At 25.2% G+C, this 24,543-nt stretch overlaps 1 protein-coding gene across 2 annotated transcripts; it reads left to right on the top strand.

Moving 5' to 3' along the window:
* Positions 1–24,479, top strand: LOC145960904 (serine/threonine-protein kinase SIK3). Of its 2 annotated transcripts, XM_083080624.1 has the most exons (13): positions 1–202; positions 4,000–4,296; positions 4,444–4,614; positions 5,136–5,259; positions 6,586–6,706; positions 7,027–7,261; positions 7,970–8,285; positions 8,797–8,930; positions 9,470–9,629; positions 13,074–13,211; positions 13,988–14,209; positions 14,591–14,787; positions 16,524–24,479. In XM_083080624.1, the coding sequence occupies exons 1-13, from the start codon at positions 50–52 to the stop codon at positions 17,028–17,030; spliced, it is 2,775 nt and encodes a 924-aa protein (XP_082936750.1). In that variant the 5' UTR covers positions 1–49; the 3' UTR covers positions 17,031–24,479. The 2 variants fall into 2 exon arrangements, with proteins under 2 accessions (XP_082936750.1, XP_082936751.1); XM_083080625.1 differs by lacking the exon at positions 13,074–13,211.
* Positions 24,480–24,543: the final 64 nt, after the last annotated feature.

Below are 24,543 nucleotides of genomic sequence, written 5' to 3'. Positions count from 1 at the left end.
TATTGCAATTGGCAACGAGTTAAGTACGAGCGAGACAAGTGATTAAAAAATGGCATCCGCGCCGACGTCGCACAATGAGGTTTCCCAAGAATTCTCTGTCAACAAACTCATACGTGTCGGTTATTACGAATTGGAAAAGACTATTGGCAAGGGAAATTTTGCCGTAGTTAAAATGGCCACCCACGTCGTGACAAAATCTAAGGTAAAAGACGCCGTAAGAATCTATGTTGCAAACATGAAATCCGTCATTTTGTCGTTAATATTTTCTGGATAACTCTCTGTCTCTTTCTCTCTCTCTCTCTCTCTTTCTCTCTCCCCTCTCTCTCTCTTTTTCTTTCTCTCTCTCTCCCTCTGTGTATGTGTGTGTATAAAAGTTGTGTGCTGCTATTATGAATATTTTGTTTTACATTTTTAATATGTATGATTATATAAAAAATCTGATTAATTTAGTGATTATATTTTATCATGATACACGCATAGTTAATATTAAAGAAAAAATATAAATATTTTAATCTTTAATGTTAAAAGAGTGAATATCGTGTATTGTGTTATAATTTAAAATATATAATTGATATAAATTTCTTCACTCTTGTTATTAAAAATATCAGCCATTTCAGGTAAATATAATAATATATTAATGTAGGAAAGATGTCTTTCTCCTTAATTTTAGATTATAGTACATGTAAAAAAAACACATTTAGTAAATGTAAATTTTAAATACAAAAAATTTTGTTTTATTATTAAAATTTGTTATCAAAAAGGAGGAGAAAACTAAAAAAGAAAGATGACTATAAAGACATTACTTGGACGTATGCGTAAGACTATAGATGTACAATTATATATTTTCAATTACAATTAAATTGAAAACTATTAGATGATTTTGTTCAATATTATCATCATACACATATAATACTTGTTTTTATAATTATATGTGATATTAATAGTAGACACATTTACTAATAGTTACACTTATATTTTTATATATATTTATGACAGTAGCACATTTATATTTCATATATATTTATGACAGAGATATGTATTACATGCATAAATATATTTGTATATATAAAAATTATAAAAGAAGAACCTCTAATCAATCTGTGATATACTTTAATTTACTTAATAACTAATTATGATTGTCGAAAACAACGTGCTTTTAGCTCGTTCTCTATCTCTCTTCCATTTTTGCAAACAAATCCATTTCTTAATAGATAAAAGTTTTTACACAATTTTTAATGTGTTTATGTATCGAGACATAGATATATGTAGAATATTTTGAAATTGTTACATGCATCCCTTTTTGCCAGATGCTTTGACTGATTTTATATAAAATTAGAAAATATTGATTTATTATTCATTAGATTTCTTAAGATTTAAAATATACATATATATATATATATAAAATTCTCTTTTTTTCAGTTGTTTATAATTTAGAAGTTATTAGTATCTTGAAATTTTCATCATTGAGAAATTAACATTTTCTTTTTCTTTTCTTTCTTTCTTTTTTTTTTTTTAGAAAAATCTAGAAATTCTAGTTTTCAGTTATTTTTTTCTTATCTTAAAAAATCTAACAGTTTTGAAGAATTTTTTTAAGATTTAATTATCTATTCTTTTGTTTCTTATAATTTTACTTATAAGAGATGTGCAATCTGCTGATTGACTAAGTTGATAATCAGTTCTGTGTATAGATCTGCGTGTGGTAGTTTACTTTTTTTTTCAATGTTTAAATAATGATACTGCTCTTGTCATATTGTCCATGATTGATTTTACGATTAAGAAATTCATATTAAATGCTGGAGACAAAATGTCTTAGACGCGCGCGTGTGTGTGTGTGTGTGTGTTTGCGCGCGTGTATATATATATATATATATATATATATATATATATATATGTAATATAAATATAAACAAGTTAATAACAAATTTTCTCATTTAATTAATTTTCCTTAATAACTATAGAAAATATTGAAGAAAAAATTAAAGTTCAATAATTCAATTAATAGTTCAGTAATTCAATAATTTTCAATTTTCAATTTAAAATAAGAGATTTTTAGACAAATAAAAACCTCAAAATCGCACAGAAAAATATAATTATATGTAAGAAAAGTATAATTATATATATTTTGTTAAAATTAAATTAATTTAAAATATTAGTGTATATATTTAAAAAATTGTAAAGAATTTTAGGATACATAGAATGTGTTTGTTAATATATTTTATAAATAATATAAATCATTAGAAAGTTTATGTCTCTATAATGGAAATTTAAAAAATTATAGTAAATTATATAATAATAATATAATTTTGTGATAGTTCAGATGAGAAAAAAATTAATTTTCTATTTGACTTCTTCTTTATCTTCTTATTTCCTCCCCTCTTTTCTTTGCTTCTATCGCTTCTTCTTTCTCGCCTTTTCTTTCTTTCTTTCTCAAAGAATCTATCTCGATAAAATTTAATATATTTATTCTGGAACACTATATAATATTACAAATTACAAATTTATTACAAATAGTTTTAACACTTGTTTTTTTAAGTACTTTAAGTTTGAATATTCTCTAAATATATAAAAAAATTATGAACATTTATTTTATTATTTTCTTTCACTTGTTTTACACACTTATATATATATATATATATATATATATATATATATATATATATATATATATATATATATAATTAACATTAAATGCAAACATTATTTAATATTTAAAAACATTATTTTATTACATTTTTATTATGTATTTATACATATTATTTCATATTTAAAAATTTTGTTTTTAAAAATTAAATTTTCTGCAATTTTTTGAAAATTACGTGCGCGTATGTTTTATACATACTTATTGATGCATGTGTATGTGAAATATTAAAACTTTCATGTTATATCATTAAAGATTATTTAATTTTTAATATTGAATTTACAGGAGAGGATCTCTGGTAATAATTATATCACTTCTCGTATGCAAGTAAAACGGGTTAAACCGAGTAGAAAAATTTTCTACTATTTTATGATTTTAATAACGTAATAATTAATGAGAAATTAATTAAAAGAGATAACCAATTCCCGAATATTAACGCGCAAGGAGAAGAGACAGCCCGTTGTTGGCTAACATAAGATGCAAGGGTCCAGCATTAGACCGATATTATAATTGTCGTATGACAAATTTAATATCAGCCTTAGATATAACTCGTAGTTATTGTCATTTGTACAGTGCTCCTTATAACATTTCGTCGTACATCTAGTAACCGCATAGTGAGATGTCTTTTCTTGCCACACGCCAATATTAATGCTAATTGATTGATCTTCTTTAATTAGTTGCTCATTAATTATTGCAAAAATCACAAAACGATACAGGGCTTTTCTATTCAGTTTAATCCGCTCTACCTGCACACGAGAAATTATTATTACCGGATATCCTGTATATACGAAGACATGTTTATTTAAATGATTTGAACAATGTTATATAAAGACTATAGAATTATTAGTTAATAATAATTGGTAGGAGAGATAATATAGATGATAACATAGAAACGCGATAACATGCGCGCGAACGAGATACAAATAAACATACAAATATTAGAGAATATAATTAAGTCGTCAAAGAATGGAAAAGTTTCTTAGGTGAGAGACAGAGAGAGAGAGAGAGAGAGAGAGAGAGAGAGAGAGAGAGAAATTGTTTCTTTATCAATAAAAAATAAACTGCAAATAATATTATGCAAAATATTATTTAAGATGATATAAAAAAATCGTCTACAAATGATAATTGAAAAAATCAATTATATCAATCTGTAAAATTTATAATTAATATAATTAACTTTTCTTTGTAAATTTTGTTTTTAATCTTATAGAATAAGGTAAAACAATCTTCTCTAGCTGGAAAATGTTGTATACCACACACATTACACAGATTCCTTACATATTTATATACTATATTCTTTACATATCGATGTTGCGTATTATAATTTGTTGTTGCTATTAATTTGCTTAATTATTTTATAGGTTGCTATTAAAATAATAGATAAAACTAAACTAAATGAAGAAAACTTAGCAAAAATTTTTCGTGAAGTGCATATAATGAAAAGGTTACGACATCCACATATTATAAGACTATATCAAGTAATGGAAACGGAGAAAATGATATATTTAGTGACAGAATATGCTCCTGGAGGTGAAATATTTGATCATCTTGTTCGAAATGGTAGAATGCCAGAACCAGAAGCACGACGAATTTTTCGTCAGATTGTACTTGCCGTTCGTTATCTGCATCAACAAAGGGTGGTTCATCGAGATCTTAAGGTCTCTAGAGATTTATTATGTATTATATTAAAATTAACTTATATATTAAAAATAATCTATATAAGTCTCTCTCTAATTATTAATAAATATTATTACATCGTTTTGTATACATACTCATATAACTTTTTACCTTTTTTATCTTATCAGGCTGAAAACTTATTACTTGATGCAGACAATAATATAAAACTTGCTGACTTTGGATTTAGTAATGAATATACACCTGGTGTTCCATTGAATACATGGTGTGGCTCACCACCATATGCTGCACCTGAAATTTTTGAGGGAAAACATTACGATGGTCCAAGAGCTGATGTATGGGTATGTTATTGCTTTTTTTATGCAATATTACACATAAATTTTATATTCTAAGATATATTCGTAATTAAAAGTCTATTTCATTTATTAACATAAATACTCAGTAATCATATGTATGTGTAATTGTATAGGTGTGTTTCTGTGTGGGGTACGTGTGTACGTGTGTGTAAAATACAGAATGTTTCATTTTAAGTCTGTATTCTGACAAAATATATTGAAAATTAAATAATATCAAAAGAAAGTTTTTTGAATAAAAGTGCACGATTATAAGATTTCAAATAATGGCGCTTCCGAGATTTAAAAAGATTACTTTTATCTATTTTTAAATGTAATTACATGTGTTTATTTTTACATGTATGAATTTCCTAATCATTTTGAATAAAAATATCAAGGAGTAAAAAAATTAGTTTATGAAATTTTTTATAATTTACTTTAGCATGTTGTGATATATAAAATATGTAATATCTTTTAAAATATTCATTTTTAACTGTACTGATGTTACATATAACAAATAAATGTTTCAGAGCCTTGGTGTTGTCTTGTATGTATTAGTTTGTGGTGCTCTACCATTTGATGGACCTACAATGCAGTTGTTAAGATCTGTAGTTGTCTCAGGGAAATTCAGAATACCATTTTTTATGTCTGCAGGTAAATATATACATATATAAATTACTCCATCTCTTTTTCATAAGAAGTATTTGTGATTAAATTATTTAACTATTTATTTCTTTATTTATATATATATATATATATATATATATATATATATATATATCTGTCTTTTTAATCTTTAATTTTTTATCTTTTTATATATTTTTTAAAACATTAAGGTCAGGTTGCATCAATATTGTTTTGGATTTATAAGCAAGACTCATGTATCTATTTTTCTTCCTAAATAAATATAGATAGATATATAATTAGTCTCGCTTAAAGCCAAAATAACATTGGCGCAATCGGGCTTTATATGTTTAATTTATTTACAACTTATAATACATTGACTTGTGCAAAGTCTAAGAATAATTTTTTAATAATAGTTTGAAAATAAAAATATGGTATAAAATTAGTAAATTAACTTTTAATTGCCTGAACTCAAATTCAAAGCTATATATATGGTTGAATATTAAAAGTATATTAAAAATATCAAAAATTTGAAATATGTAATAATATAACTTTACATGAACGAAAAAATGAAATTTTTCGAGAACAAAATAAATAATTGTGAATCGTTAAATTGTTTCTAGATATCTTTATGGAAGATTTATTCCATACAAAAATATTATTTAGGACATTTAAAATAATACTTGAAATTTTAAATTATTATTAATTACATGAAATGTTAAATATGTTGATATTGACATTTTTTCTAAATTTTTTTTTTTAAATTCGTAGTTAAAACGATAAATACCGATGATTAGTAGGAAATCTTTGTTAAAATATTCTGAAAGTTTGATACAGAAATACAAGAGTAATTCATTATTTTATAAATAACTCGTAGCTCATATATATATATATATAATATTTCTTAATATCTCAATCAAAAAAAGCTATTGTACATGAAAATGTACAATTATCAAGTAAATTTTACAAATTAAATCGAGATTGGCACATAAGAGCCACAGCGCGGTAGTTGGAGCGCAGAGAAGAAACATTTCCTTCTTTTTTTATTGTTGGTTGATTTTGACATCAAAATTACAATAATAAAAAGCGAACGTTTCGGATCATTTTTTATCCCTCGTCAGCGCAATGTCAACAAAATATGTTACACAGTGTTAAACGCGACGCAAGTAAACTTTTTTGCTCTTATTTACAGATTAATAACAGATTAATGCAACATTTGCATACAAATTTTCTATGGCTTTTTATATATTTAAACAAATTGAGCAGTTTTTTTTCCCAAATTTCCCGTTCCTTATTTCGATTATATTAAAAGATATATGTTCAAAGCTATATAGCTAAACATGTTTATCATTTTAGATTGCGAAAAATTGATCAGACACATGTTAGTAGTAGAACCAGAGCGGCGTTTAAGTATTTCACAAATATTAACACATTCATGGATGTGTGGAAATGGAGTCGTGGAGTTAGAACCTGGAGGGTATGTATTATGTCACATTTATTTTATTATATGCTATTTCATATAAACAAATAAGAAATATAAAAAAGCTCTTGAAAAAATTAATAAATAATGAACATAAAAATTATAAATATAAAAATATTTAACAAGTTTAGTTTATATGATATCAAAATAATATTAATCAAAATAATATGAAGGAGTAAGAGACTAACAATTAGGATGCAGATCTTATGTGTGTGCGTGTGCGTGGCGTGTGCGTGCGTGCGTGCATGTGCGCGCGCGCGGGGTGTGTGTGTGTGTGTGTGTGTGTGTATATACCTTATATTTGTATATATTCTCAGATGTAGTCCTGACGTAGCACCCCAATTAAATCAATTAGTGATAGAGAATATGTTAAGATTGCCTGGACTCAGCGCAGATACATTGTTACAAGCCATCAAAGGAAACACTTTTGATCATGTGTCAGCTATATACAATTTACTCGTTGATCGATTAGAACCAACAATGCCTAATTTACCCAATATCCAAAATATATCGGGTGATTATTTGCCAGATGGTGCACATCAATTGGAGAAGGTAATTATGTAACTTTTGAGGACAAAGCAAAAAGACAATTAACTTATTCTTCTCTATTTTTTCAAGATTTGATTAGGGAAACTTTCAAAGATTAGAAACATATCTCTCGCAATCAATAAAAAGGCACCAATTAAGAGTTTTTTAATATCTTTTGAAATTAAAAAATATTAATTTGTAACAGTTTATACGATTTATTCTGTATGAAAAAATCGATCATCAAAAATCAAGATCAAGATTATCTCCTATTTTATTTCTTCACAATCACAAAATTTGAAGAAATAAAATTTATGCATTATGTGATTGCTACCAAATTTTTTCTCTAAAATATTTGTCAATAAGATTAATATTCATAAAGTTATGTAAATAAATCAAATTGTATTGATTTGTATGCTGCATGTAAAAATGGATCTATCTAATATAGTATTAATTCAATCTGTTTAAAACAAAAACTCGATAATGTGAAATGTGACATATGATAGAGCGAGTATTATGCAGATTGCACTTATGAAACTAATACAAATTTTATTATAAAATTGTTGTGTAATAATTGTATAGTAAATTTTCTTTGGAATTTTATTTTGGATCTACAAGTAATTAAAAGGAGATTAATAAATCACTGTAGCATTACTTGTAGCATTACTTTACATCTAACAATATATTATAAAATTAATAAATCTACATATTTTTATATATGTATTTTTTTGACAGTTTGGTGAAGCCGAAGCAGAAACAGAAGAGAAAAGTGGTCTTTATTTGCCTTCTGGAACGCCTTATCATACAACAAGAAGACATACAGTTGGACCTGGTGATGCAGTGCATCAGTCTCCTACATCATATCCCTATAATCATATGTCAGGATATCAAACTTTACGACCTCTTCCTATTCTTCATTGTAATATGGATCCTCAAGTTTTGCCGCATACAAATTTACCATTAAATCTTCCCTTAGTTCAACACCAACCACCCCAAAATTTCCAAATAAAAGATCAGCATTTACTGAAGCCGCCTCCTGTAATGGGTGCCAGTAAGTTCTCATTTTTATGTATGAACTTTCATATAATTTATTATAGTGTAAAATGTTTAGTTAATCTTTTATCTTAAGTCTATTATTTTGATAATAACAGCAGTTACATGTAGATTTTTCTTTATAACTCATGCACACAAAATTAATTTTTACAAAAAATTATAAATAATAATTAATAAAATTATTAATTTTTTTAAATCATTGTATCATTTTTATAACTCTTTATATACACACACATAACGAATTTATTATTATATTATACTATAATATAAGTATGTTAACATACTCAAATATACTATTTAATTTCATTATTAAAAAATAAATATGATGAATAGAAATATCTTAAAAAGTCATGTTTTTATATTATTACATATTTATATATATTTATAGGAAGTTACCCTTGTCAATTTTACTATATCTTAAAGCTTTTAAATTCAAACTTAATCAGTCCAACTTCTTTCTTTTAAAACGTTATTACTTTATTATATATTATATATATTTATATATACAGCAGGAAGCTTTGGCAGAAGAGCTTCAGATGGTGGAGCAAATCTTCACATATTTCATCAACAGCATAGTAATAATATTAACAACGATGAAGAAAGTGGTTGGAGTCAACCTGGTAGCAGGGAACAATTACAGTCTGTAAGTATATTACAGGTATATGCAAAATATAATTAAAATAATATAATATAATAAATATAATTAAAATAATAGAAGTAGTGAAATGATGAAATACTAAAAATATTACATTCTTTTAATTCTATAGTTCTAACTAATTTGTAACTAAATTCGTAATAGTTTCTTTCTAAACAATGCAAGTTAACATAATTTTATTTTTAAATTAGTTTTAAATAAATTGATTTAATCCTTTAGGCATAGTATCTTTAATATTTAAGACATCTGTCTTTCTGCATTAATTTTTCCAAGTTCTTACACACATTTCATAATTGTTTTTATATATATGTATAATATTATATTTTGTGTATATTTATATAATATTTTATTTCACATTTTTAACTTTAATTTTGTACAAGAAATTACTTCTTTTTCGATTGCATTATGTTTCCTGATCCATTCTATGTAGATTATTTTATTTGTTGTTACTTGACTATCAAATTGTTTGCTAAAACATTCTGTATTGAAATTTTTTTTCAAATTTTTAAACAAATGTATGCAAACAGTTACAGAGTGGCAGTTCAGGATTAGTACAATGTGCCCAGTCATTAAGTATTGGTGTTAGTACTACAAGTGGAGAAGGGAGCAGTAATAACAATAGTAGTAATAATGGAAATAGCGATAGAAGAAGAAGAAGTGGTCTTAGCACTGTTATGCAGCGGCCAGGTATGACAGTTAAATTGTACTGAATTTTTTCACAATTAATAATTAAAATTGCATGACTTAGAGCTTTTTAATGTCTATATTTTATTGCCAATTATTTCCGATTAAAAATAGCAAAAGCAAAGTATGCATATGTTAAAGCGTGGATTTCTTACACTTTTATATAAACAATAAAATTTTTAAATAAACAATAAAATCATCTTCTCTAAAATGGAAATTGATTCTTCTAGAACAAAATTTTAATTATATTATAATAAATTGTGGTTCAAAAGATTCTAACATTAAAATGTTTAATATTTCCCGAGATATTTCTCTTTAATGATACTAAAACTTTTTTTTTATCTCATCATGTTGAATTATATATACAAAGTAAATTTATGTAGATTTCTTCTTTGCACAATATAAATAAAAATTAATTTTTTACATATGTCATATTTTGATATCACAGATTAATAAAATATAAATTAATCAATAAATCTATATATCTTAATCTATATAATATGATTGTAAAATTATTATTACTATTATTATATTATTATTAAAAATTCATTTTATTTGATGTTATAAATGTTTTAAAATATTTGATTGATCAATCAAGACAAAAGAAACAAAAATTTTTTAATCCTGATTGGTCAATTAAACACTTCGAAATACTTACAACATCAAAGTGTGAATAATTTTTGGATTATACATTTATTTATTAAAGAGCATAATCATAAGAAATTGAATTTTTATATATTATACCAAATATAATTTTTATATATTATACCAAATTTATATTATGGAATGTAAATAATGCAATAACATTAATTTATTTGAATTTAGTGCAAAGAAAAAGATAATTTTCACTTTTAATATCATATAATTGTGTAACAAAGAAATTAGAATTTTTATTGAATGTTTATTTTGTGTACTTGTGTACTCATATGTAAATGAGAACCAAAAATAAAGTTATAAATAAAGACTGTTTGAATTTCCTTAGAAGGAGAGTTAAAATTAAAGAAATTTAATTACAAATAAAAATTGCATTTTCTTCGGGGAGGCAGTTTTAATCTATCAAAAATGGAATATACTTTAAGAATCTTTTTAATAGAGTAATTTTCCTTTTAGTTATTAGTATATGTATCCATTTTATCTTTGAAAGAGATCATCGATTTTCTTATCCTTATTATTTAAAAGTTGCCATATTCAATTGAATAAGAAATGTTATAACTTTCATGATATAACTCATACCGCTCACCTTTTAATAATTTTTTTTATTCTCACTGAAATGATTTATGATTCACAATTTCTTTTACGACTTCTTTATTTTCTATTAGGATTACAATCGACTTCCATTTCTTTATATATTTTACACGCTCACTTAATTTAGCTAGACTTAACTATTTTATATATATATATATATATATATATATATATATATATATATATACATTTTTTTTCTTCAATTCGTTTATATAACAATATGTACAGTATTTTTTCTATTTTTTCTATTTTCTAAATTTTTTAGAGATATATTAAAATATTAAAATGCAAATATACATGAAAATAATTTCAGCAATTATAGCAGCACTAATTTATTTGCATTAACTTTTGTTATTTTAATTGTATCATATTTTATTGCGCGTGATACATTTGTTGCAATTGATATGATTATTTTGAGATTTTTTTTCCAAGAATATATCTTATCTTTTCTACAATTATATTAAAAAGCGTATACACAATACTTAAAATATATAATTATAATACTATAATTATAATACTATATATTATTTAATATAATCTTAATATTGAAATAATAATAATCAAAGAATAATATAATATAAGAATAAATTCTATATACATAAATTCTATATACATAAATTCTATATACATTTTTCATTTTTAATGAGCGCAATTTTCTGATATCATTACTTTTGTAGGAAAGTGATCAAAGTTTAATTAATAACAGTAAAATTCAAGATTATGTAAAGCTGAATCTTGCTTTTTGAATAGAAAGAAATTTGTAGCAAAAGATAAAAAGGCGCTAAATTCATATGTCTGTGCAAAATATTATACGAAAAATATTTTATTTTATTAGTTAATTTTTGACCATAGAAAGGATCATTTCACATGACAGTTATTCATGAAACTTGCATATACTCTTTCTACATCGTCGGGAGAAAGTATAGCGTTCGCAGTTTTGTGTATTGCTGTGTAACTGAACCATTATCTCTACTCATATTACTTAGTTTAGTGTGTGGCTTTGCGCGTGGAAGGGATACATTCTTTCGCGGTCTTTGAGAGATTTCAATGTATTTTGCTATCATTTTTATTGATATATATTTTTATTGATATACATTTTTACTCCCGACTGCTGCCAACCTACGGTTGGCAAAAGACGGAGGGAGTATGCGTTTCACCGAGCTCGGATCGGTTCTGGTCGCTATTCTCGATAACAATAACATAGTTCGGTGTTATCTTTTACACATCAGTTTTTTATTATTTTACACACACATATATAGGGTTTGAAAATTCTTTATCAGAAACTACATCTTACAGATGTTACAATCATATTGAGATTCATAAAAACAAATGTTTAAATATAATACACATTTATATTTTTCTATTTCTCTGATTATAACAATTTTAAAACATAGTAATAGGATAATTAAATTTTATAGTATACATAATTCTTTTTCCAATTCGTGTGCACTTTTCTTATATCATCATTTTTATAGAAAGAGCAGCTTTAAGTAATAAAACAAACATTAAAGCAATATTTTTTTGTACAATAATTTTGTCAATATATCTGAAATATACATTAAATACACTTCTTTATATAACATTTTTTAAAGATAATTTTGGTTATATCACATTTTCTCTCTCTCTCTCTCTCTCCCCCTCTCCCTCCCCCCCCTCTCTCTCTATCTATCTCTCTCTCTCTCTCTAAGTTTTGATATCAAGTTTTGTTTAAGATCTGTATGTACATATATTAATTAGAACATTTTTATCATATGAAAAACATTATTCACTTATGATAGGTTTCATGTGACAGCTTTAACATCTTAATACGCATATGTTTCAACATAAATATTCTATAATATTTTTGTGCTGTTATTAATATTGTTAGCAAATCTATGCAATAAATTAATTGTATATCCACAGAATTAGATAATATTGAGAAATTACGATATTATCAATAATTTGAATCAATACTGACTTAATTAATCAACATATAAATATACTATATAGATGTAATATTTATTTTATTAATTTTGCGAGCTTTTTGCAGCTTTTATGTTTTTATTATCTCCATTATATTTTTTTATGTTCTTATTATTTCCATCATATATTTTTAGTTTTTTAAATATTTATACATTTTTTATTCAGTTTTATCTTTGATTTTGCATGGTTTTTTGTGTCCACTGCACTTCCATGCCTCGTTGGTTGGTAATATGCATGTAGTTATAAACCCGGAACTGGTAATGGAGGTAGAAGCTAGGATGAATAGAGCTTATCTACCATCGCGATTGTTACCAACTCATCTTAGAGGATCAACACTTCCACACCACAGGAAATCTTCATTATATCACACTAGTACTGGTAATTTTTGCACTTTTGTTAATTTATGAATTATTTTTTTGTGTAATTGCACAAGATATGTTTGGAGGTATTTTTAATATTAATATATAAGGATAGTGCTATAATTTATATATCTTCTAATACATCTTTTATTAAAAACAAATCAATAAAATTTATGTACAAATTACACAATATTATTATGAAAGGTAAGTCTTAAAATGTAATACAACCATAAAGAAGATTATTGTGTAAAAATATAAATAAACTATTGAATTCTTAATACATGTGTTATGTGTTATATAACTCTGCTTGAATATTTTTACAGAATGTATGTGTATGTGTGTATATGCGTGCGCATACATGCGTATGCGTGCGTGGTGTGAAATGGAGGAAATTTTAATATATATATATATATATATATATATATATATATATATATATATATATATAACAAACTCATGTGTGGTAACATTTAAAAAATAAGAGTGACTTTAATATCTCGTAATTTTTTTACACAAAACAAAACTGCTTTATAATTATAGGATGCCCTCTTATAAGAAGGAAAAATTCTCTAATTTTTATTCCAAATTAGTTTTTCTGATATTAATATGACAAAAAAGAATTTTTCTCTTAAATATAATAATGAATCTTATATAATATAAAAATATTTTGCTAGTATTAGCTTATGTGAATTAGTGAAATTTTGCAATTTATATAAATTAATTTTGGATGCAATGCACAAATACAATATTTGATGATGCTAGAATATATTTGTAATGTTTGGATTTTTATTTTAGTGAATAATAGGGATTCATATAAGGAGCCAAGCAGTCATGTTGTTACTGAAAGATACTCACCTGTCCGTCGGGCATCAGAAGGATCGGGTGCTCCCGGACCAGGTATCCAAGCTCTTCAACAAGAGTATCAACAGTTACAAAGATTGGCATCGCCTTCACATAGCCCTGCAAGTATTCCTGGATCTCCTGTACACGAAAGAGGTGTAGCAGCAATTACGCAAGGTACTAATTCCATTTTCCAAAGAATGTTTTATTAATTTAACCTATGCATTATCATAACTTTTTATTTCGGATTTTCAAAATAACTATAATGTCATAACTCTGATGGATGTTTATTATATATTTCTATAGTAGTTTGCTGTATTTAAACATACAATCAATTTTGTATTTTTGATATTTTAAAAATATTTATAATAATATGATAATATGGTATGTAATAGACAGTTGACGGTTTTGATGGAAATGTTCAATAAAAATATTCAATATACATGATAAAACCTCTCAGTTTGATTTAAAAGTGTGAAATAAAAGACAAATTTTTGTAAAAGTAAATTCATGATTAATACATGTAAAATCATTTTTTTCTGTTTATTAATGATATAGGTCTCAGTGGTCTATCTACGACGCCAGTACAGGGTAGTATTGTACACGGTACACCGGCACAACCACCGGCAACACCTTTAGATCTAAGTCCACTTAGACATCATAGATCACCTGCTACTACTCCTGTGAGTTATTCCCCTAGTAATAGCCCAGCATTGGATATGATACAAGAAGAACATCCTGTAGAAATACCAAGGGTATGTATACAATCAATTCAATATGTATGAAAAATTTTGCTGTGATATAAAGTATTATTAGTATGAGAGAAATTTCAGAAGAGTAATATATGTCCACTTGAAAGAAACAAATGAAAAATTTATTTTTAAATGTACTCTCTTATTGTGATATCCAAACCATTTCTTTTTTAATTAGATATAGACCATTAAATATAGACTCTTAGAATAAATTTAAATAATTTTTAATACTTTTTTAATATTTTTTACTTTGACTAAATTGCTATGCTCTTTTGAATGATACTTTAACTCTCGGTTTGAACCGTAAAATAATCTAAGATTAGAAATAAAGGTTTTCGTGAAAATAATATATTTTACAATAAAATAAGATTTTTAAAATGGGATTTTTTATTGCAAATTTTGATTCTACATAAAAAAATAGGAAATTTTGGTAATAAAGACTTATACTATGAAAAACTTATATTTTATTATATTTTATTATATTTTATTTTTGCAATAAATTTTAAAGTTTGCAAATTATATAATCTATTTTCCTCTTAAGGTTATATCTCAAGTTTTAAATCAAATTCTATTGTCATTAAATAATATAAATAATATGTGGTTAAAAAAAGAAAATGTTTTTGTTTAATTTCCACTTTTCTTCAACATCATTTTGTACATGTTGTTGTAAATCGTATTATATTATCTATAATTGATTTAGAATCTATTCTCATAGCCATATTCTTGCGATATCTATTTTTTCTTTTATCAACTTTTTAGTAGCTTTACTTTCCTCCGTGTTGCACCTTAGGTTTATAATATTAATTATAATATTTTATAGTTATAATATTTTCTTCTTTCTTCTCGTTTACTGCTTCACTGTAGCTTCTTTGCACTCTTTCAAGTGAACTGTCAGCGTCTCTTTGCATCATTCTTCTCAAATCTTCCAACTCTTATTTAATATTTCCCAATTCTTCTTGGACTGCTTTCTTAATCAGCATTTTAACTTCTTTCTTACATGATGATACCTCATCTTTCATTTCTTTCACTGTTCTCGTATAATCGAATCTATTTTTATTTCGATACTCGAAGATTCACCCGTGCCTGTTGCTCTACTTCCACTGCTTGGTGTTGTAATCGATCCCGTAGATCCTGTTGATCCCCATCTATCCCTGAAGCTCCCCGCCAATGACGTTATCTTCTTCATACCTGCATCTTTTACACAATTGAATTTCAATTTCAATTATAAATTTCTCAAATGGGCCTTTGTGAGTTCACTTTTCACACATCAGCACTTTTGTCCATCTGTAATGTCTACCTGTCGAGACTTTAATGTTTCATCCCGAAAAGAAAAAACTCTTTGCATACTCATAAAACTGCATATCCCGACTAGATGGTTAATCTCCGTCCATACTATGATTTTAACAACTTATCATTCTCTCTATTTAATCTATTTAACCACTTAACACTTTTAGGGAGCGATGTTTGATACGTCCTCTCTACGTTGAAGAGAGAGAGAGAGAGAGAGAGAGAGGGAGAGAAAGAACTATCTAATCTATTGTTGTTGCAAAGTCATTGAAACATTGCATTAATAATTAACATTTCCACTCTGTATGTTAATAGTGAAAAATTGTGATTTTTCTGGTTTTGTTTCTTTAGAAGAAAAATAAAATAAAAAAACAAATTTTTTATATTATATGTAGTATTTTATATAACTGATTTAAAATGTTTAATTCTAAATTTTAAAATTTTTCTTATAGGTACCACCACAAATTTCAGTGACAGATGTTCTTGGAGGACAAGTAACGATAATTAATTGTTCACCTTCTCCGTCTCCATCACCTGACTCGCTCGAAGACGCGTTACCTCATTATAACACTCTTCCGAGTTTTATTATTTCAGAGCCATGCGATCCTTTGAGACCCAGTATCACACGCGGTATTGGTAGGCCACTTACTAATACAATACCTACCGAAGTCGAAGTTACTTTGTCCGATGAATCGAGCAGATTAAATTCTGAAGCTATATTAGGTCGTGTCAAACAAATAATAGATGCAAGAGCGCCACCAAAAGGTTTTATATTTTCAACGGAAGAAGTAGAAGGTAGTGGACTTAGTTTAGAATATCCAGGTGGCGTACAAATTGAACTTAGAGTATGTGAATCGGAAGAAAGAGAAGTGAAAGGAATAAAAATGCGTAGGATTAGCGGGGACCAATTGCAATACAGTCAACTTTGTCAGCAATTGATTTCATGTATTACTGTTTGACGACAACTAACAAATAATGTAACATTTTTTTATACATTACGTTACATTCCTAGTGTAACATACACTGTTTATCACTATTTCAGTATTGCACATACGCGTTGCATACATAATGTTGCATACACAAACGGTATTTTAAAATTGCCATCCTTCATATATATAATAACATTATTGTGTTATTATATTTGTATGTATATATATAACATTCAGTGTATTATATCATTTTTAATGTTTACTTTGAGAGATAAGATAAGAGCCATCTTATTTATAACACAAAGTTGTAAATAAGAAGAGATTTATTAGATATATTTATATCATCTAAAACATTTTTAATTATTTGCATATTTAATAATTCTCAAATTGTAATATATTTTTTATTTTCTTTAGGTTTAACTAAAGTGAATAATTATTGAAAAAACTCATCAAATAAAATTTTAATAAGAGAATTTGTTCATTAGTATAACATTTGTTAATAAGTATTAACAATAGTATTTGTTGTAGATGTACAGGAAAAAATCACTGAATTGTCCTACATGCATTCTATTTGCAGTACATGTGCACCAAATGCTATTGTTCTCTATTATAATTTGCAATGTTCCTTTTTATTATATATATATTTTTTTCTATGTTAGACATGCGCGTAGGCAAACAATTTCAAATTTCCTGATTCGTATTATTGAATATATGTTATAAGGAATCGAAAAATAAGGACATTGTTATTTGTATTCGGTAAATGTATAAACAAATTTTTGTTTTCCTTGTGCCAGTACAATTTACACAACATGAGTAGATTTATATAAAATAATTTTACTGTAATCACACATTGTGACAATGTTGTTGCAGTAAATAAAAATTAATGACAAGAATGTACACATTAAACAATGTATAATGTGTACTACTTAAAATATAAAATTATAATGTAAAGAAATATTAATTGTGAACAGCATCATTTCTATTAAGAATTATCATGTGTAAAAAATATATGTGCAATAATTTTTGGTATAATGACAGGATGTACGAATATATGATTTGATTATCCTTATACAATGAAGTCATGAATGGAATACATTTTTCGTTTATTATTACAAATATTTAATCTTTTTAAATGACTTTTTTATTACTTGAACTTTGTAATTGTTACAATATGATATACAGATAAACCATTTAATATTTTCACTTCGTATATAATTATTCTTTTACTATTTTATTAATCAAAAAATAGTTTGAAATAAGGATATGTGTATATATGTGGTTTTAAGGTAACATATGCTGAAAAAAATTTTGATATCATATACTTATTATACAAATTCTCTAAGATAATCTATATTTTTTAAAATAACTATGTGTGTGTATATTTTATGTAAATAGAAGATTGTAAATGGCTATATGATTTCAATCAAATCCAATAAAGCTAAAAGATTATATTTAATTGATGAAAAGGGGCTAATAAGGACCAAAGCACAGAAGTCAATGCGTAAATTGATAGTATATTAATATAAAAATACAATATACCTAGAATATAGAACGTTTTAGATCTGTGTTTGGATTATCTTGATTGAATTATTAAATCATACATGTCATAATCAAACATAAGCATTAAATAATACATAGAGGATAGAAATATGCATTTAAAATCAAAATGTCAAAAGAGATTTTCAATAGATTTCTTTAAATCATTTTTTCATTTCCTGTGGTCTTTCTTAATATATTCTCTGAAGTTGTTTTACTTTCTTTATTTTACAGTCTATCTCTCTTTACGTATTTGTAAGCACACTTGATTGGTTTTCATTCAATGATATGTATATACAAAATAGCAAAATGCTAGCAATATGTCATCAGTATACCAATAAATTCAATCATGATCCCATATAGCTAAGTCTATCAAAATCATATATTGCAAATTATGTGCTATATATTATATAGACCTCTGGCAACAACTGCGCATAATCTGCTATTTCAGTTAGTGTCAGCAGAAATGCGTAGCAGAAAATAAGCAATCTTTGCGTCGTGATATACTTATACTATAAATATGTACTATATTTATATATTATATATATATATATATAAAATGTGCTTGTAAAATTTAAGCAGAAATTCTTGGCATAAAGATAGCAGAACTTAAGCATTGCATGTTGACATAATATGTCAATAGAAAGTAAATCAAAATTCAGTATGACATCATCATTTATATTGGCAAAATATTGATTAGAAATTATACTCATTTGCAAGCACAACAACAAAAATGCGGCAAAAATTAAGCATAAATTGTTATCTCAGGACAGCAGAAACAGCATGGTCCGTTGTCCATAAAATAATGACAGAATTAGCAAAATTAAGTACTATTAAGATCACAACACAATATTAAGATATGTTTTAGTTATACTTCTTTTTCTTTACCACTATATGGTGTATCTATTTCGTATTTAAATTTCTGTCACAGGAAATAAAATCTGCAAGACGCGACTAAACACGATTAAAAGTATTTATTTTTATCAGCTTTTTTTTATTTCTGACAATTCCAACAAATTCGGAATTGATTGTTAAAGTTTAATTAATTCTATTAACTATGTCAATCACATTTATAATTTATATTATGTAGAATAGGATTATGATATAACATGTTACATTATATACAGTATATATTTATGACTGGAAAATTATAAGTATTCAATTAGCCATTTATCGGTAACATTTATGGCATAATATATCTGTAATATTTAATTTATGATAGATTCTAAACTAAATATTATTCAACTTTTGCTGCATTTTTGTCGCGTTTTTACAATTTGATAGCACTTTAATCTTGATTTTTACCGTTTTTTTGCAGCTGATTTTTAATATGATAGTCCTTGCTTTAATATTGCCGCATATTTATTGCCATATCATAACAGCCATATCGTATTGCTCTTAATTTTTATTGCACTTTTGTGACAGCAGATACATGAAAGATATTAAACAGAATCCACTACATTGAACACTAACAGCGAGCATGACCTGCTATCAAAATATGACAGTAGAAATATAATAACAAATCATATCAATCATATGAAATACTGCTGATGGCAAAAATACAGCATATAGTCATTACTTGCTGCAAAAACACATTCGGTAAACACAATTGCATTAATAAAGGTACAACAAAATTGAATATTACATGTATTATTGCCAAACATTAGAGGTAAATCGCGTAATTTTCTAGTCATAAATGTAGTGTTGTGTAATATAATATGTTATCATAAAGTCATATTCTACATAATATAAATTATAAATGATTGGCATAATTAAATAGTTAATAAAATGATTAAATTTTCACAATAAATTCTGAATTTATAAATAGAATTGTATTAGAAATTAAACTGATAAAAATAAATATTAATTGTGTTAATCGCGCTTTGCAGTTTTTATATTTGCTTGTGATAGAGACTTGAATATGATAGATACGTCGTATAGCGAATGAAAGAATTATAACTCGATTATTATACATCGGGGGTTCATACTATATATATACATATACATATATGTGTGTGCGTGCGCGTGCGTGCGTGTGATATCATTTTTGTATCATTATTATGATAACAGATCATGTTATGTTTCTGCTGTACTTTTGCTTTATATTTTTAAAATGGCAGTGTATGTTCAACTTTTGCCGCATTTCTATCATGCTCGCAGGTGAGCTCGATTTCTGATAATATTCTTCCCACAAAGCATGATGTCGTGTTATCTCCAAATTTGATTTAATTTCTATTGATGTATTAAACATTGAAATTATATCATTTATATATACTATTAGAGTGTTTCATAAAGTATTGCAAGATATTTTCTCTAAAACTTGATATCGTATAAAAACATATTTCAGACAAAATTTATGGTTTTAAGAGAGAAAAAAAGTTAATGATCTTAAATTTACTAAGGTGATTTTTTTTAAAGATCATGTGAAAATAAAAATAAAGATTTTTTTTTAAATGGAACCACTCTAATTTTTTTATACAAATCGATTTCTTACAACATTCGACATTAAAAGTTGTAAAGGTAGAATGGCTAAAAATTAAATAGTTTACGAGATATTTTATATCCTCTAATTTAAAACATAATTTTACATGAAATGTAAAAATATTCATTTTTCATTATTTATAATTTTTTATGTATGTCTATTAGCTGTTTGTTACATATTTTTTTCTTAAAAACAACTATGTATTTTCTTTACAATAATTGATTCCTCTTATTATTTTATATATAGAAATATTGAGGCAAGATAATAGAAAGATAATAAAAAGTGAATATTTTAAGAGAGATATTTCATGCAAAATCATGTCAAATTATGCCATGTATATATTATATACGTAAATTTCATGTAAAATTATGTCATGTATATACGTTATTAATACTTCTGCGAATTAATCGATTTTTTAAAAATTAATTTCTCATTAATTATTGCAGAAATCGCAAAATGATAGGGGACTTCTCAACTTAATTTAATCTGCTCTATCTGTAAACAAAAGGTGATACTGTTATTACCAACTTTTCATACGTCTTATACACACATGTTGTCTCGTTACATCATTCAGTTTAGTAATTATGATAAAAGCACATTTTGGAGGAATACAGTTATGTGCCGGAAAGTTTAAAATGGCGTGAAACATTTTATTTTATTTTTCATATCTTTTACGTAACAATAATAACACTTCAATCTCTCTTTATTGACAACATTTTAATTTCATATGCACATTTCTATCCTACTCTATTTGATATTTGACATTTAAATATGTTTCATATGATTTAATGATTATCAAAAATCGTCTCAATTTACTGAATATAATTTATGCATAGGAAAATGTGCTCGACGAATATTATAAACGCTGTTTCCATATTAATGTACCATTAATTATAATTTGTGCATTCCATTTTTCACGCTTTTGCTCTTATTAGCTTGTTGTCACTTTTATGGTTTATATATTTGTCAGTTATTTTCAATTGTTATATTATTTAAACAAATATGTTAGATTCTTTTATAGTTTTTACTATTCATTTTTGTAAAAATTGATAGATTTTAAAAATTTTAAAATTAACGTTGCTGACACATCGCTTACTTATTGATACTTATTTCATGTATATTTTTATTGCACTCATCATGAATTAGCAATATATGTAGTAATTTTACTGGTTGCGTTAAAAATGTCATATAGATATACATCTATATATTTATATGAAATGTTTGCTGTGTGTGCAATATGATGTATGTATTATATAACATAATACACACACACATAGATAGCTTTTTAATACTATATGATTATTTGGTATCATATAGGATGATTTTTATTAAAGAAGAAAGAGGAAACCAAAATACTATTTAAAAAAATAAAGATTATCTTGGTACTTTTCACATATGCTAGATTGTTCTTGTAATCATGTAAAATTTCTTTTTAAGCCCTTTTCTTTCACTTTAGATTTAAGAAATAGTAAAAGAGTAATAAAATAATTTCAACCAATTATGGCACACAATATTAGATAGTTTATCTTGTATATTTTTTATAGAGAGAATATTTTGTATAACAAGTATTCCAGAAATTCTTTTAATTTTTCTAATAGTATATTTTTTAACATTTTCTATATATAATATCTATATCATGTAGCAAATGTACAAATAATTGTTATCTTTACACTTATCACATATTAATACTTGACAAAAAGCATTGTATCATATATTTCTGGCTAAGTATTGCATTTTATGTTAATTTCTTGCATTGAAATTTTTAAAAAGGGAATATCTCTATAATAAAAATTGCAATTATGTAAATAAATAATTAAATGTAATATACATATACATATACATATATATATATATATATATATATATATATATATATATATATATATATATATATATATAGACACACACACACATACATGCATACGTATACACACTCACACACATACACACACACGAGTACGCGCAAATACACATACATTATATATATATATATATATATATATATATATATATATATGCGTATATTAAGTTAAAATAAACACGAGTATAAAGTGCAGGATATACTTGATTGATTAATTGCTTTTAAGGTCAAAGGTTGCGAATAGCCCTAATATATTTGCCAATCGGTTAGTCTTTATAAAAAGTATTTTGCTAAATGATGAAGATATATTTATATCATGGGCATGTACATATTGAAAAAATTATATTGTATAGAAACCAAGTTAATGCATAAGGAATACAATATATTTTAAACTTAAAATTTTTAACTTAATTTTAAACTTTGTATATTTCTATCATCTGTTTTTTTTTTGCTATTGTAAATTTGAAATTGACTTCTCTTATAATAACAAAAATTTTATAGCGAAAGTTATTATTAAATCATTGTCTTTTTACATTAATTTTAATTATTGTTATTTAAGAATTAAATTAAAATTCTATGATATCATCTATATGTTACTTTGAGAGAGAACGAACAAGATTCGTCATTTAGCCAAATAAGAACAATATTTTTTTTATATATATTGCAAAGTCAATTTTCCATTGGCTTGTTGTTTATATAAATTAATACAAGAATTTGTTTTAGATCCTACACGAAGAGAAACTTCTTTTTTCATGACTGATTAGTATATCATTTGTCATAAAAAGTGTATATAATAGATACATATTACATAATTATTATTATAAAATTATATATTAAAACTATTTAAAATATAATTACCTAAGCTAATAATATATATAAAACTTATACACACATGTATACATATATGTATTATATACACATAGATATACACATATAGAGAAATCATTAAAAATTAGTATTCTCAATAAATTCTAAGATATATATTTTAGATATATATGTTATATAGAAAAATGTTTCCAATAAATAAAGATTACTTGGTTCGAAGAAGTATAATCTGTGTTCGATACAGTTTTGTTTTTGTTAATTAAAGATTACTTTTGAGATTTTAAGAGATTACTTTTAAATGGTAGATCCAGAATTACATGTTTATTCTTACAGTTTCCTATTCCCTTTATTATTCCGTACATAAAATTGTGCCGATTATAGAATGTGTCTTTCTGACGAACACAGTATGTAATCTTTCGAAACCAAATAATTCATATTTTACGCATTTTCCTATGTAAAATAATTTTCTATGTAAAAATTTATATTTTAGAATTTATATATTGAGTATGTATATGTATATATGCGTGCGTGCTCTCTGTATATATATACATATATGAGTACGCGTGCGTGTTTTTTAACATATCTAAACATTGTTACATAAAATATTTTAGTTGATAGAATTATTTATTGATTTCATTACTATAATCACAATATTCAAATACAAAATCGAATTCTCCTGTTGAGCAGTTGTTGAAATCGAGCTTTAAATTTTTTCTTCAATCCTCACATTCTTATATATTCTAATATGGAAAATAAAAATATATTAGATACATAATCGATTTAATCAATTAATATTATAGAATTTTTGCCTTTTTTCACTTTATGCACGATTACATCAA

The sequence above is a fragment of the Camponotus vicinus genome, unplaced genomic scaffold (assembly GCF_025532165.1).
Source record: "Camponotus vicinus isolate PSW18456_S1 unplaced genomic scaffold, iyCamVici1.0 SCAF_10, whole genome shotgun sequence".
NCBI classification, from domain to species: domain Eukaryota; kingdom Metazoa; phylum Arthropoda; class Insecta; order Hymenoptera; family Formicidae; genus Camponotus; species Camponotus vicinus.
The sequence above is the reverse complement of the archived record's forward strand: the minus strand, read 5'-3'. Positions and strand labels throughout refer to the sequence as shown.